The sequence below is a fragment of the Coturnix japonica genome, chromosome Z (genome assembly GCF_054131305.1).
Source record: "Coturnix japonica strain WE chromosome Z, WE-NBRP24, whole genome shotgun sequence".
NCBI classification, from domain to species: domain Eukaryota; kingdom Metazoa; phylum Chordata; class Aves; order Galliformes; family Phasianidae; genus Coturnix; species Coturnix japonica.
The window spans coordinates 25,148,553-25,165,678 of record NC_140702.1 but is presented as its reverse complement, the minus strand read 5'-3'; the positions used below and the strand labels follow the sequence as shown (position 1 = coordinate 25,165,678).

General features: G+C 33.4%; 1 protein-coding gene across 2 annotated transcripts in view; it reads left to right on the top strand.

Moving 5' to 3' along the window:
- Positions 1 to 17,126, top strand: part of FBXL17 (F-box and leucine rich repeat protein 17) — a 280,832-nt gene that overhangs the window by 168,825 nt on the left and 94,881 nt on the right. The window contains exons 7-8 of one of the 2 annotated variants that reach the window (XM_032441230.2): positions 12,619 to 12,695; positions 13,521 to 14,589. In XM_032441230.2, coding sequence (XP_032297121.2) covers positions 12,619 to 12,695; positions 13,521 to 13,588 — 145 coding nt within the window. In that variant the 3' untranslated portion in view covers positions 13,589 to 14,589. Of the gene's footprint in view, positions 1 to 12,618; positions 12,696 to 13,520; positions 14,590 to 17,126 lie in introns of those variants that run through there. The other variant, XM_015849457.2, reaches the window with a different exon arrangement.

The window sequence follows — 17,126 nt, the reverse complement described above, 5'->3', positions numbered from 1 at the left end:
CACATGAAAAGTATTTTACAGAGGGCAGGAGTAAAATACATTTAGCAGTGACTGCTGAATTACAACTTATTAGAAGGTATGGAGACACATACTTAAACTGTTTTTTCTGTCAGTTGGTCATCATCCTGTTTAAACATATATTACAGTGGAACCTGCAAAAACATGACTTTCTCCAGCATGAGTTGCAGACCCTTGGGTCTCTAATATGCACTTACTGTCTTATTAAGGGATATGATGTTGGTTGACATGGAACTGTGCTCTTCTTGGTCTTTAAGTACTTCACATGGTTGTTCCACTTGTCTTGGAAAAATTATTCAGCATGTCTAGCTTAAGTAAGTCTCATCAGTGTCTTGGCCTCTGTCAAAGGGTAGGTGAATTATTTTATTCAGTTTTATTCATTAGAGGGGATGGAGACAGCTTGAAGATATTCACACCTTCATCACCTGTTCTGAGGCCTTCCAGTTTTAGAATTCAATTAATTCTGCCACAGCTACATAAGTCAAACTATTGGGGGTGATCATATTAGAATCAATAAAAGAGAAAGATCATGTATGCATAAGGCAGTTGAGATCTACTTAATGTTTTGGTAAACCTCTTGGTTTTTACAAGAGAAAGAAGCAGAGCTACTGTCCTTTTTTTTTTCTTTTCAAAACTGGTAGAGATGCCAAACAAAAAGTGTTGCCACATACTTAAAGAAGAATTCTTATGGATACAAGAAGGAAGTGATGAGAGGGCTCTCTTCTAAGTCTAGAATTAAACTCAAGGTCATTTAAATCAAAAAAGGCATTAGGATTCCACATAATAATGGATTAATTCTAAATCTAGAATTAAGCCCAAAGTCACTTAAATCAAAAAAGGCATTAGGATTCTACATATTAATGGAATTGCTTGACTTCAGAATTCATAAGTACAATTACGTAACTGGCTACGCCAATATGAAAAGTGACTGCTTTTTGTAGCACATTTTGTTAGTTGATTTGATTGGTTCTGGTTTGATATTAAGAAAAAGTTAATTTTTCTCTTTAATCAGTTGAGTAATGCTAATAAACTTTGTTCATGGTCCGAAGCAGTAGTTTGAGCCTGTATGTTTCCTGGTGTGCCCTACACCATAACATTAGTTAAAATCCATCTTCATGAGTACACGTGATGCTAATTAATAATGCAAATATTTGAAGATCTTGTTTAGACTTTAAAGTGGCAGTGGTAGTTAAGCTTGACATCAAGCAAATTTGAATACCTCGTACTGTTTCTGGCCACATTACTCTATCTGGAGTTACACATTCAAATACTTGTCTTGGCAAAATATTTTTCATTCACGATTTATGGAAAAATGTGATGTTGCTTCTTAGCACCGGATCATTCTCTCTAAACTGGACTTACTCTATATACATGGTGCTGAAATTAATAAGTGCCATTTAGAAATTGAAATTCGAGAAAAATGTATTAACATATCTTTCAAACTAGTGTGAGAACATTGCCTGTTCTTTAAGCATTCACTATTTGATGGGACTACAGTTCTGCACTCCAAAACCAAGTCCAGGCCTCCTGTGAACTTACAGATGTAGTGACAAATAGAAACTCATGTTTACCCATGTTTGTTGTAGGAACAGATGGGTTACTAAGAATATAAAAGAGGTATTTATCTAGATAATAATCTGAATTTGTAATACACTGCTATACTATGTCTAGCAATGCGAAACAGACTCCTTTATGTGTTCTGCCAGTAACCTGTGATTTACTTGAGGCTTCCATGTGAACCTTGTACACCAGTAATTTAATCAGAACTAAGAGAGTGAGAATGCAATCTTTTCCAATTATGTTTATCAGCCTAACCTATGAATATCTTAGGACACAGTGAGCCCTACAGAAAGCAAAATGTCCTCTACCTGTATTTACACTTGAAGTACCATGTGCTTATTATTTAAGAGATGTCTTCTTGCATGTTTTCTAATAATGCAAAATAAAAGCAGTGGTAGCCACATAAATTCTGAGCATGGTTTATGTCAGAATTATTTTGGCAAACAGGTTTTGCTTCAAATTAATCTCTTAATAAGGCAAAATGTTGTGAATACTGGGCATATTGCTTGCACCAGCTGACCATCAGCATGCTTCTTCTGTCTGGGTTACTTAACTGCCTTGAAATGAAAGTGTAAAGCCATCCTTTGCCTTCTGTGATTTCTCAGAGTTGCACATATGGAAAATATGTAATATTTTCCTGCTTCCCACTGTTCCTATCAAGTGCATACACTAACTGCTTTGCTTTCTCCCCCATCTTCCCCGTTGAGTGAAGAAATGTGCCTGTATTACTCTTACACAGAAATGACTTACACAGGAAGATGGGCAATTCCAACTCAGTTTGACCTGATTCAAGTGACTGACAAATTTTGGATCCAAGACTAATATAATAACATTGCACTTTCCTTGGAAAGCTTCAATCACTTGCAACATTTATTACTTCAATGCAAGATATTTAGAATGAAAAGATATATTTTAAATTTTGAATGAAATTAATGTGGCTTGTATGGAAGCTAATTTAAATATATTATTGAAGGAAAGTAGGGCAAGACAGATCTGCAGTTAAGTAATTTCATAATTTTTTAAAATATGTTGTTAATAGTGGTTTATTAAAAATTATGGTGTTATATTTACATTTAGTGACTTATGAATACATGACATAATTCTTATTGTAGATCGCTGGAGAAGCAAAAATACAACCCATAGAAATTAATTTGGCTTTCTCTAATGTGTATATTTTAATTGACTGTGCGGTTTCAAATGGTTTCAACAGTTGCAGCCATGTGGGTCCAGTTGGATCAATTTAAGAAATCATTTTAAGCTTGCACTGCAGCAGAATGGAATAATCATTGTCAAAGTAAGGATGATATTAAAGAATTAGGTAACTTTTCTGTTTCAGTGCAAAGTTAGATGAGGCTTGCTGGAAAACCATCTAAACTTTGACAAGATTTAGGATATTTAGATGATTGAGCAGAGAAAGGTAGCTAGAAGATGATGTTTTGTTAACTGCTCCAGTTAAATTAGGTGGATAAATTTATCGGATCTGTAGAATTCCAGTCAAAGTCCTTCTGGTTGTTCTTAAAGTTGTTTTTTTAGCCTTGTTTCAGGTGGCAGTTCCTTAAACTTTAACTTTACGTTTTGTGTAAAGATATTGTCTGCAGATGCAAGTACATGCAAATAATATCAGGAGTATATTTCTTATATAACAAATATAAGCAGTGCAGTAAAACAGCAAATATAAATAATTATGAGAATGCTCAGTTCCACAATGGAATAGGAACCATTTCAAGAAGACTCAGGAAACCCTAAGACAGGCAGGACTGAAAATAGTTCAGGTGATGCTTTAAATCTGGGATACAAACATCTGTCTTCTTTGTTTCATTGTGTTTGCAGTTACTCAGTTAGAAATTATCCAGGTTCTAAAAATTGCCATGTCTTGTCACTAGTTTAAGAGGTCACAGCATACTCTAATGCCCTGTCTAGCCAGATCATTTTCCAGTAAGATTACATTAGAAGTTATTGCATGAATACTATTACGTGAAGATCATACATTATTAGATGGTATTAAAAATCCATACTTAAAAAATAGAATTGACAATCTATTAAGATTGTAACATCTGGAAAGAAATAGTATCATCTAAATTTCAAATAAATATTACTGCTTGTGTCTTACCTGAGCTGAAAGGATAATTTGCATAATACTAAACACAGAAGGTACCATCAAGCTTTTTTCGCCACTTTCTCCAAGCAGTGTACCAGTAATAGAAATGCTAGCCACGCAGCTCTATGGAAAGGAATGCATAAGCATTTAATGAAGAAGTTCTGGAATTTGCCTTCAAGCATTTTTCTTTTTTTTTTTTTTTTTTTTTTTTTTTTTCAGTGAAAGTCATTGCACTGCAATCTCAGTGCCTTCTCTCTAGGTTAAAGTAAAGTTTCTAAGGACTTTGGCATTCTTATCAAGATGTATATAGTATTTCATGGCAAGTGACAGTTTTTAAGATTTTAGGAGACATGGAGTTTTTTGTCTCAGCTAAAAATTGTACATCAGAAAATTTCTGTTAGTGTAGGATAAATGTAATAGACCTAATTTCATACACAAGCTTTGCTGTGACGTTTACCCAATGGGTCAGACCTTAGTTAGCCTGAGCTTAGTTCAGTTATTGCTTATGTTGTTTAATGTCTCCTTAATAGTGTGTGTCCAAAAAGGCTTTGAGCTTGACTTTTTTTCTTCCGTTAGTTTTCGTAACATCTACAGCATTAAATTAATGCAGTAGATCTACCATCTTGCTTTAATTATAAAGAGATTGGACCTCAGATCACTTCCAAATATACATGAATTATGACGATTACTGGATTTATTTGCATATATATTCCCATTTGATTTTCTTGGCTCTCTGTCTGCTGTAACATCCTTTTATAGAAGCAGGAAATCTGTGCAAACTTGAATATCATTCAGGATGGAGAAGAAAAATCAGATACTGTGATGGGAGAACTTTCCAGAAATCTTCCTCATATGCTGTAAAAGATTTTACTTTTCTTGCTGTCTGATGAAAGAGGTTACTTCTCCTTGTAAAATGTGCTCATCTCATAATTTTAACTATTAAAAGTACTACTGCTTCTAGGAGTAGAATTGAGAATATTTATGAAACTTATAAAGGGCTTTTAAGTATTCACAAAACCGAACTTTTACTGATACTGACTGCTGTGTTTATAACACAACAAAACATTAAATTTACTGTATGCATTTCCATTTTCAAAAGGCAAAACTGAGGCAGATATTTTGCTATGTCCTTAATGTTATCAAGAAGGACCCTTAATTCAAGTCCTTTCTTAGTCAATATCACTCACTGACTGTGATCTAAATTGTCATTTAAGCAAGTAAGATCCAGAAGACTTGGCAGTAATTATGGTTAGATGTGGATAAGAATAAACAAAGTGATGCAAAAGAAATTGAAAGGATAGATTGGCTTGTTTGCAAGACTCATTATAATGTAAGCTAAACTCTGTTATTTGGAAATCCAGCAATAAATATGGTAACATACCAATTGATACATTTAGTGTGTAGTCTTTGTTGAGGTCTAACACTATGTTGTGTGAACACCAAGTATTTTCCAAAAAAGCAGGTGATTTTTTCCTGCATTTTTATTTGTGTTATGAAGTTTATCCAAGCATTCTGGCCTAAAGAAGAATTTTTGGGAAAAAAAAAAATAAATTACATCATATTTTCACTGTTAAATTTGGAAACTTTCTTTGAGGAAACTGATTATGAATACTCTTATTCTATTAGCTATACCTTAATGAGATGTCATAAGGACCAGGGCTGTCTGAGGCTTGGAGTAGTTAAATATAACCTTTAACAGGTCATGAAGAATTAAGACTACCCTTGCTCAAAGCCCTGTTTTTCCATGTAAGAAAACCTATAATTGTGCTATCATATGGCCCTGTGATTTGTACCAGAGGAGTTACGGTAATAATTTACACTTCTTTCTTTTTCTTGAATGCCTGCTGGCATTTTTGCTCCTCTGAAATTGCAGCAGTGTGGTGGCCTGTTTCCGAGCTGCCATGTGCAGCATCAGTTACTCATCTCTGAACTAAAGATCCAGGCAAAACACACATTCAGCATCTGAATCTCAGCACATCACATATTCAATTGCACTTAAGTAGATTAAAAGGGAACAGTGGACGATCAAGAACCTTGTTCAACTCAAGCAGTGAGTTCACAAGGATTTGCTTATATGCGTAGAAATAAAAGTTGCAATTTCCATTACCTGATACTTTCTATAGCCTCTGTGCAGATTTTCTAAATCGGTGTTTCTGTATTTGTGAATGGATGTGTTTGTACTGCTATCAGGACAGTAGCTGTGGGGAAAAAGCTGTGTGTACATAGCCAGTGCAGCACAATAGTCCAGCTATAAGGTACCTGTAATCAAAGTATGTACCAGTTTTTATCAGAAAGGCAAAATTTAAACATTTGAAAAAGGAAGCTATTATGTTTTGTAATACAAACAATCTTGCTAAGAAATGTGCATTGACTTGCCTGTAGTTAACAGTTCTGGTTTATAACAGTTGGCAAGGTGTCATGATGGATTTAAGAAATTATTTGAAGTGCTGTATTAACTGTGTCTTTTCATCTGATATCTGAATTCTAAAATATTTTAATATTCTACCAAAAAAAAAAAAGAAAAAAAGACACTGTTTAATTATCTCCTAGACCCTTGCATGATTACCTGTAGGATATCAGATTCATGAGGGTTTTAGAATAAAATCATTTTTCATAGTTGTTTATTTCAGATAAATCCATTACAATATCTAGTTCCTCCTAGTCAGAAAGGAACCAAAGGCCACCTGAAATACTACTACATGTAAATGCCAGATAGCGGAATTAAATAATTTGCTAAATCTCTCCTTTCTTGGCTTAATTGCTTGCTGGCTTTACATACAGTCAGGGTAACAGGAATTATAAAGGCTTTTAATTTTAGATAAGACTTCTAATAAATATTTGAAAATAGATATTTATTGCTGAAAGACATATATATAGCTGTATTATAGGTATAATAGCTGGAGCACAGCATAATAGCTGGAGCATTGTGCTGATTAATTTATCTGTGTAATTCTGATTGGAGCTTGCCTGCATCTGAGTAGCATAGAGCACAATCAGGCACTGTGAGACTTGTCAGCCCTTACCTCTGTAGTTTGTGAGTTTCAGAGAGTAAAAAAGGCTTATCTGTTTTCCTGAGCTCCAAGTAGCAAAACTGTTTTGTAAATCAATTTTTAAATTACATGGGTTTTCTAAGGAATAGGGGTTTGCTAATCAGAACTTAATGACTGCCCTGAGATAATTACTGTTAACTTGTGTAGCTAGTGACACTTTGCATATTGGATCCAAATGAAAAGTGCTTTCAAAATTCAGTTTGTACTTTTGATTGAAAGTATTAGACAGTTCTGTTGCCTCTGTGATTAGTACTGTTTCTTACAGATGCAGTTCTTACTCTTTAAATTAAAAATACTTTAAAAGTAAATATTTTGAGTGATATTGAAACGTTCAAATGACAGTAGAAATGTTTAGCCAGTGTAAGAAGTGAAGACAAGTTAAAATTACGGCTTGCATTCTTTTAAAGTATTAGACAGTATACATTTTGAGCTGTTGTTCATGATGTAAATACGATGATAAACAAAAGAAAATGTCAAACCAAGACCAGTTAGCCAGCAGACTGTAAAATTCATCATTTATTTTTTGAGGGTTTACAAATTTTTATAACTCTTTCAGTTATATTTTTGTTCTTTCACTATTTTAGCATTCCCATTTATTCCTTAGGAGTGCAAAGGGCCTAAGAGTACATTGGTGTATAAAGATTCTGTATTTGCTTTTTGTGCTAAGAGTTGTATTTTGTTGATGATGCGTTTTTTGTTTATTTTGTTTGGGTTTTTTTGTTTGTTTGTGTTTTGTTTTGTTTTGTTTTTGTTGTTGTTTTTTAATCGAAGAGACTTTGTTACTCTATTGCATCATTGCCTTCCATAGAAATTAAGCTATCAAAACCAATGACTATTTTGTATGCAGCTTCTATCCCTATTCAAATTTAACTGTTGAAATACTAGCATTTTTTTGTATTCTATCTATTTCTTTGTGCAATATTTCTGTTTTTCTGTTGCATATTTCAGAGTTCTTTGCTGGATCACTTGGTTCCCACTTGTGGTTATACTTTGAATAGTAGTGAAGTGTTCACTTTTCTGCTCAGAGAGAAATTATGCCAATCAAATGCAAAGAAGCCATATAAACAATCTGATGTTCATTTTGAATCGTTCAAGGGAGTGTGTTAATATGACCCTACCTTTCTTTTTCTTCTCCATAGAAGTTTAAAAAAAAAAAAATTTGTATAGTTATATGTATAAGTATATAAAAATATATAAAATCACTTCCTCAAGTTGTGATCTCTTAGCCATTGCATACCAACTCTAATTAGTTTCACTCAGGGATGAAGAACATCTCGGACTATAACAAGGTCTCCCAGGGCCACTTACATAACAAATGCTCTAGTCGTGTTTTCTCGTTAGCTCCTTTCAGTTGTTACAAATGCAATTTTCCAGTGTTTTTAGAACCAGACCAAAAATAACAGTTGTGTGTGTTAATTGAATGACAGTTATTTTAGCATGATTAAAAAATGTTTGGACTCTTACTGGTGGAAGTTTCATAGTTTAATTCATTAACCTTAAGCAAGTCAAAAAATGTAAGGCTCCATTGGCTGAAGGAAGAGCAGTGTTTTCTGAGTGATTCATTTTCTTGTTGATCATATTTTTCCCATTTTCAGGCTCTTGTCTAAAAGGAATGTCAGAAACCTCGACTTTGTGAATTAATTGTACCTATGCATATGTGGGAGCCATCAAGATTATAGGCCTAAGTTATAAGTCATCAGTGGACTTATCAGTTTCTCAGTCATGCAGTTTTGTTGCTTTTGCAGAAAAGACTTGTTTACAAAAGTTTTATGCCTGTAACTTTTTGTCCACAAATGTAGTCTGCTTGGTCTGGTATTCATTTATGTGTAAATGTGTGTAAGTTTGTATGGTTTCTCTAACCCAGACTGAAAGTTTTGTTCCTGAAATAAGTTGTTTGAATTTTAGCAGCATTGTAGCAATGCCATTTTCTTCCTGTAATTTACTTGGTTTTTCAAACAGGATGACATTTTTAGGAATTATTAGTGTAAGAGGCTTCTTGATCTCAGACTATAAATTGAACTTTAGGGTGCTGCACTGCAGTGCAGATGCATTCAAAATTAAGGGAGTGAGTGAGCTCTAGTTGCCTTCAAACATCTGTGGTTTTGTAGCTCTAGTTTAAATTAGCGTTAGGTATGTGTGTTTTTAGTTATGTGCCTGGTCTCTGAAATATTATTTGACTTTTTTTTTTTTTTTTTTTTTTCTTCTGTGAAATCAGTTTATGCTGTTCCACTTTCGCATAGTGTGTGATATTAATTTCTTACTCTTAGAATCCAATGCAATAAAACTGAATTGCACATCAGTCTATCAGAGAACAGCCTTCACCAAATATTTAGTGGATACAGGAAAAACTTATCATAAGAATTTCTTGGATTATATTTTCAGCTTAAATGAGTTAGGAATTCCTTCCTGAAGTATTTCATGTTTTGATACTTTCATGTCTTATATAGTTCTAAGTAACACTGATTTAAAAAGAGGAGATTTGTGTTTTGGTGAACTCATATATATTCATACTTGTATACTTTTCAAGCTGAAATTTTAGTCTTATTTCCCTACCACTTGGCTGGTGAGCCCTTGGATCATTGTTAGTAATTTATTTTGAGTGTAAAAATTGCTTTTCTTCCTGGAATAATGTTTGCATTTTAATACATTTGGAGGAAAACTATAATAGAAGTGTCTGTTTCTCTGTAAATTACTTACTTCATCTTGGTGTTTTACTGTTTTCAGTTAAAACTGATTTAATGAACTGAAAAAATTTGTTCAGACCCCTTCACTTAAGAGACTGGAAAAGGTTCTTCTTCCCTCTGCTTTGGCATACAGTAGTTACATCATGTTAGCTCCCTGGCAGGCAGGAATTAGTCTGCAAGTGTTTCTGGGCTCCGTTTGTCTATTTTTCCATAACTCTGTCATTTGTTACTGTTTTAAATAATAACTTTAATTCTTTTTACCATTATTATTGTAATATATTAAGATTAAACTTTTTCTTTACCTGGTATTTTATTTTGGTTAAGGTATTGCAATCAATGTTGCAAACATTAAGAAAATGAGTATTTTTAAAATGTATACTCCTAAAAAGCATGCAGATGCTCATGCCACCCTAGATTTGTCTAATTCAACAGAATGTACTTCAAAAGATAGATGTGACAATCATAGGATATAATTTTGATGGATTATAACAACAGAATTATCATGACTTGATCTTTGCTTTCTAGAAAAGGTTAATATCATTTTGTTCTTTCCTGTCATGTTCAACAAAGATAAAAAAGATAAAAATAATAAATATAAAACTGCTCTTATTTTTCCATATGTTGTAAAGGCTTCAGCTGTTACTAATAATTATGTATTGTGTGACCCTCTATAGGGCATAGGCTAATGATGCCTTATAAAGTGCCTCTTTTGGTATTTGAAATTAATGTACATGTGGATGATCCATAGAGTGGATAATGGAAATTAAAACTGAACTTAGTACAATTTATGCAGATTAATTTATGCAGATTATAAAAGCTTGATAAAGAATTTTGTTAAGTTCCATGTTTAAGCTATATTAGACATTTTTCATTTCCAAACTGGAAATATAATTGCTTCATTGCTTTAGATATTAGGTGATCTTGTCTTTAAAACAATTACAAGAGGTGAGATACTCAAAAGCTACTTTTTAATTTTTTTATTTTTTCTTATTTTTTCTGGTTTTTGAAACTAGCTAAAGGTTGTGAAGGATTGATGGCTTAAATTATTTATTTATTTGTTTGCTTGTTTATTCATTTCTATTTAGGAAGAAATGATTAATTAATGGTAGTATTAAGTTCAGACTCCAATATATAACTAATAACAGTCAAGCCATTTGAAAGAAAATTAATGCTTAGGGTCAGCACTATTTGAAGGGATCACTGTAAGTTAACAAAGACTGGTGCCTCTATCAAAATGATGTCTTACTGAAACAAAAGTTGTTTTGTATGTACTTTGTAGTTGTTAAAAAACACTGTCTAGACATAACTTCTAAAAGAAAAATAATTGTCATGTTTGCTAATGTTAACAGAGAATCTTCATTAAGTGAGTAAAGAATCTGAAGGTTGACTTTGTTTTTATTCTGGGTCAGGACAGACTGTGTCAAATACTTTTTTCTGTGTTATTGTAAACTAAGAAGATCTGTTTTCAAGGACAAGCATTGCCAATATTTTCTAAATACTAGGTTCACAAAATTTTCAAAGGTCTTCTGAAAATATGTGCTAATGATAAAGACTCTGACTAAGGTACTCTTTCAGAGGCATGGTATCCTATTAATAGTAGTTATTTTCTGTTCTAGATTTTAGGAGGAAAAAGACAGAGGACAAATACATCTGAAGGGCTATGATTAAGTAATTGTATTTTGTAATCTTTAAGAATTAAGTGGTTGCTTTTAAAATCTAAAATTGGCAGCATGAACAGTAAAATCAGATAGACAGGTAATTCAGTGATAGCAGTGGAGAAAAAAAGGGCCCCAGGAGGTGTGGGTGTATTTTGCAAAAACTTATGACAAATTCAGGAAGACCTTTTTTTCTTTTTTCTTTTTTTTTCTTTTCAAAATTAGGATGCAATTTAATTTTGTGTACAGTAGAAGAGTTGATTGAAGAGTCAGAATAGATTATTGTGGCTGAATCACTCTGAAAATTAAATGGTTTATCAGGATCAGATAACAGATAAACAAGATCAGAAGAAATTCTTATGATTTATGCTCTAAAATCCTCTTTTTAAAGGATCTCTGTGTGGAGACTAACCTAATCATGACTGTAGCTGATCTAATGAACAAGTGGCACATTTTATATTAATGGCACTAAAAATGTATTTTATGAACAGGCGTTTGGAGTGATGCACTCTAAAGAATGCATTTATAAATATAGCAGTTATGCTTATAATACTTCAACATAAACTTCACCAAAAGTATATAATAATCTACTATTTTATAAGAATTTAAATTTTCTTATAATTTTTTGTGCTTGCTGCTTTTCTTTTTCTTACATGAAATCAAGTAATTTTTGTGTTTCAATGAAAATTTGTCGTAGTTGTGGTGAGGCAAACAAATGTGCTGTCTTCTCATCTATACAACTTCTGTAGACTCATAGAATCATGGGGGTTGGAAATGACCTTCAAGATCATGATTGAACTTGATGATCTTTAAGGTGTTTTCCAACCTGAGAAATTTTATGATTCTGAGTGATTCTACCACAAAGTCCAACCAAGAGCCTTACCTATTGAGTCCATTAAATCATGATTTTCATTAGTACATTGGTGTCACTTAAATACCACCTGGGCCTCCACCGCTTCCCTGAACAACCAATTCTAATGCTTGACCATACTCTGTAAAGAAATTCTTCCTAACAGTCAATCTAAACCTTTCCTGTAGCTTGTATACCATAGAACAGCAATGACATGTAGTATTTAATGACTTAAGGAATGTTGGCTCCTAAAGAAATCACTGAGGAAATGTAAACATTATTTTAAAGTAGCATTTTCTAGTCTTTGCATTACAGTGCGTTTATAGTAATTATCTGGAAGAAAACTCAAAGCTTAGATCTTTCAAGAGACACTTTCCTAAGTTACACAGTAGCACATAAGTGGAAATTAGAATACATATTATTTTCTAGAGGATTTTTCTATATATATTCAAGCTATTCGTGTATTGAAAAACTTAGGGGAATATTGATATACAAACATTCGATGTAAAATAATGTTTTTCTCCAGTGTTTTATTCATTAATGTGCCTGCATGCTGCCATATGCATTTTCAGTGAACTGTGTGGAATAATTTACAGAATAAAAAAAAATGAGGTTCATTATATAACAGCTATGGATTGAGCCCTTCCTTTTTAAAAATTACCTATTGTTCTTTAACTGTGATGTTACTCTGTATGTCTTCCAGGTGTGTGGAGGTGATTGCCAAAGAAGGCCGGAATCTGAAAGAACTGTATTTAGTATCCTGTAAGATCACTGACTATGGTATGTAACGTTTTTGCTCCACTGGGTTTGTATAGAAACTCTATTAATGTTGGGAATGTTTAAATGCACATTTTCAAAACTTATTCCAATAAAAATAGGACACGTTTGACTTGCTAGAAAAGATCTGTGCTGAGAAATATGAAAGTCACCATAAATGTATATGCTATGAAGTATTGCTTATTTGAACTGGCATTTGTTGTGTAGTCTGGGTATTGTGTCCTTTTAATTGTCCTGGAAATCTGGAGAGCATTTCAGAGAGAATCAAAGAGGGTATGTGCATTTTAAAATGCTGTGAAAGCATTGATGAAGCAGGCTGTGATGAGTGAATTGATTGCATTTTGTAGGCCATGTATGTTAAATGAAGACAATGATTCCCTTAAAAATGTATTTATGATTAAGAAAAAGAGAGAAGCATTTTAGGAAGTATGCTTTCTGTTTGGTAGACCAGATAGAGAAACATGATTCGTACTCAATACAGGAAAACTCATTAGTACTTACGTATACTTGCAGAGTACTTTGTTGTGTTTTGTGGTGTTATTTCGTTTTTTTTTTGTTGTTGTTGGTTTTTCTTTCAAAAACATACTGTTCTCAATTAAGACATTTATTTTTGCAGTAAAATCATACTGTCAAATGTCAAACTCCCACTTACACTTCAACATTTTGGTAGGATTTACAAACTTTAAGCTGTGAGTGGTTGGATTGTTTTTCATTCACTCTTTTTCATTTTAACTTTTTACCCCATAGCTTTTATAAAGAATTACTATGTCAAAGTGATAAATTACCTTTCCAGTGGTCACAAACTCATTGTTTTATTTTTCCCTTCAGATTTTGCACTTTACTGGAGTTTGCATGGGTGCTCAAGGGTACAGTGCTGTGCAGAGTTCAGTATTTGAACATGAGGGAGAGTGGGCCAGAACTACCATTTGCTCTGATCTGCAGTTGTTTATACATCCATGAGCAGAATAGATCCTGTCAAAACTGAAAATGTAGATCTTCTTGACTTTGGCCAAGGTGAATTTCTGAATCTGTGAATGGAAATAGTTGGCTGGAATTTCATGCAAGGGAATTCTCTCCACAGAACTCAAAAGGACAGTGCAGATATTTCTTTTCACTGCTATGTCAGAGGTATCAAATATATTTTGTAAGTGAAACTGTCTCTGTGTACTGTAGATCTACTAGCTCTGTTTCCTGTCCCTACTGAATTTGGAGCCCATGTGGAAGTTATTCTAATGGAAAGAATAGAATCCACAACTTGAGAGTCAGTGTTCTCAGAATTATTTCACCATTCATTGGCTGCAGTTAGTGAGAGAAAAACAAGATTTCTCCCCGTGTGGGAAAACAAACACTGAGGACCTGAAGCAAAACACTGAGGATAGTGAAACTCTTGCCTATGCAAAAATGAGAGGAGAGAACAAGTGTTCAGGTGTAGATGAAAGGTGGAAGGTGCATTTCACAGAATGAATTAGCGAAGAATATATGTGGCAACCCTACTCATACAACCTGAGCTTCTGGTGACTTCTGTGTATTAATACTTATCTGTCACTGATATATTGAATTCTGCAGGCATTCAGTTATTACATTCATATACTGAGATTCTGAAAAAAAAATGTAGTTGACAGTTGACAAGGTCTTTTCACTTTAAAATTATACAATTTTAGTAAGGATCACTAGGCAATCCAGCAAAATATTTCTGATACTGTCTGATTTTTATTCAGTTATTAAGACCAATCGATTATCATTATACCCTTCGGCATGCCAGCCTGATGATTGTTCTCGTCTGCTCATGATATCCAAAAATACAAAATAAACCATGTAGTGACATAGAATTTGTAATTTTTGCTTTGTCTGGAAGTTTTAATCCTGCCTTACATTAAATTGTGAGAGACAGTGAAAATTTGTTTAACAAGCATCATTTACCATGCTGTAAGTTCGGTTCTTTTTGAACTTCATTTATCAAAGAAGCTGCCTCGCTTCCACAAAGGGAAAGTGGAGCCATTTTCTTCCTCTGAGCTCTTTCAGGCCCTCGTGTCCTCTTTGTATTTGTGGCAAGTAGATGAAATCTGCTAAAACGTGTATGCCTGACTTCTTGTGGGATCATTTAGTTGGGTCTCTGCTGGTCTTACGAAGACTTGCAGCTTCAAAAGCTTAGTTTTTCAGGCTTCCACCAGGAGGTGGGTAAGTTGCATCCAGAGATTTGTGAGACAATGAGTGGGAGCATAGAGCCATATGTGACTCTGTTCTTTTGTTTGAAGTTCCTAATACTACCTAGTATAAGAATGCATTTATTTTGTTTGTGAAGATACATTAAGCATCACATTCTTGCTTTTGCTTTGTAAATTAGAGTCTTGACACCAGCTTTTAATTATTACTGTAGATATTTTCTCTGTGTTTTCAAAACATACCTGGGCTTTTGAGCTGGTTCCTTGCAGCTTGATGAAGTACAGATGTGGAGCTTCAAAAAACTCTCAGAAAGTGTTCAGCTGCTAATGCAAAAGCACTTACCACTTACTTATTGTGGCTGCTGTTTCTCAACTGGAGAAAGTAAAAAGTGACATTGCTAATGTCCAGTACAACTTAAATTAACTTGAGATATTAGGAAGTATTTGAGAAATAAAATAATTACAGAATAAATAATAAGAGCCATTTTTTAAAAAAGAAAGAAGTGTAAAGGTCGTCCTAGTCTTAATCTATAGGTACAAACATGTGATCCAATTTCATGTACTCTAGGAAAGACTATGACATGTGACCTTCATAATTACAATAATTTCATTTTCTTTAATTATTATTCTTTATACAGTAAAGCAGTAAGCAGAATAGCTAGATGTGTTTATAAGCAATTAATATTAAAAAAATATAAAAGTACCAAAATGTGTTTTGAAATCTGATAGTTAAAATCCTCTGATTATAAAGTGATAATGTAGCAGTAGGTACCATTACTTTCTCTGGCAAGTTGCTACCCTGAAATATTGGGTATGTTACACAAAAAAAAACAGAAGAGGGTTCAAAGAAGAACTGAAATATGAGTGGATGCTACAAGTTATTAACTGATAAATAAAAATAATAATAAATATATTATTCTATTTTGCACTACATGATAGCTTCTGATAACTACATAGCGTGATGATTTCTGCCCCGCATAATTTTTTAAAAAAATACATTTTTATTAGATTTTTGTTAGAATATAACATTCTAAGTTGTTGAATGAGAGTTTAAATTTTCTTTATATCCAACATATTGTTAAACGCTAAATAATCAGTAGCATTTACATAGACTGACAGGAGAGGCTGAATTAGTATAATCTCCAAGATAAACACCTGTTTGCCCAAGAACAGAGACAGAGTAAAGTCAAAGCTGACATTAGTTCCTCGTATCATTTGGCTCTTTTGTTAAACAATCATGAATTAAGCATGGAGTGTCAGTGTTATCTTTGAATTTCCTGCCTTTTGTTGATTTGTGTCACAAACTTAACATTACTTAAACATAGGAGGTTTTGTATTTAAGCTTTCCCTAAGATCTAGTAAGAAAGCTAGGATTTCTCAGCTGTGGGAAGACTATGTGTCAAATGAATTAGGCTGATGTGAGGATGTATAACAGTGAGCCAGGGCAGCAAGCACACACAGAATTGTGTAACTGTCTTTTCAATTTTATGCCTTGATTCTGGGTTTTATTGATATCCTTAGTGTTGGGAATTTGTTTTAAGCAAATTATTACTTATGAAGTTGGCAGAGGGTGAGGATTGCTGTGCTCTCAGAAACACAAAAGTGAGATTTTGTATTCAAAGATAAAAAGAAGCTAGCATATGAAACTAGACTAGATGTTTTAAGGGTCTGGTCTTGCAATAATGCTAAGAACAACTGAAAAAGAACCTGCATTCTTAATGAAAAATAAAAGCCTCCAATGTTCAACCTTACAAAAGTAGTTGGACTAGTCATTTTTTGTCAGTGTATGCAGAAAATTGTTTCAAGCAAAATTTAAACCATAGGCTTCCAGTAAGGAGAAGATAAAAGAATCAACAGTGGCTTTTCAAAGTTAGGGTAGAAGTGCCTACAAATCAGTACCTGCTACATCTTTGTGGTGAGAGATCACTTAGAACTCTCAGAAAAAAATAAATATACAAACTGCCACTAATAAAAATACAATTGACACAGCTCAGGGAATATGTTTGCCTCATAACAATCCCTGTCCTAGAAGCTGCAGAAGATGACAATTTAGCTTTTCAGTTGTCTTGTATAACTTCCATTACCTAGCAGTTCTGAATTTTGCCTAATTTATTTGTAGCTATTACATAATTGCTCAGAGCTTTTTTTATGAAATGCTTGGCACTAGTACCTAGATATTTAGACTGTTTGCTTTCTAAGGTCATGAATATTTCTTTCTTGTGTTGCCCCTTTTTGACATTTACTGGCACATTTATTGTATTTGAGGACATAA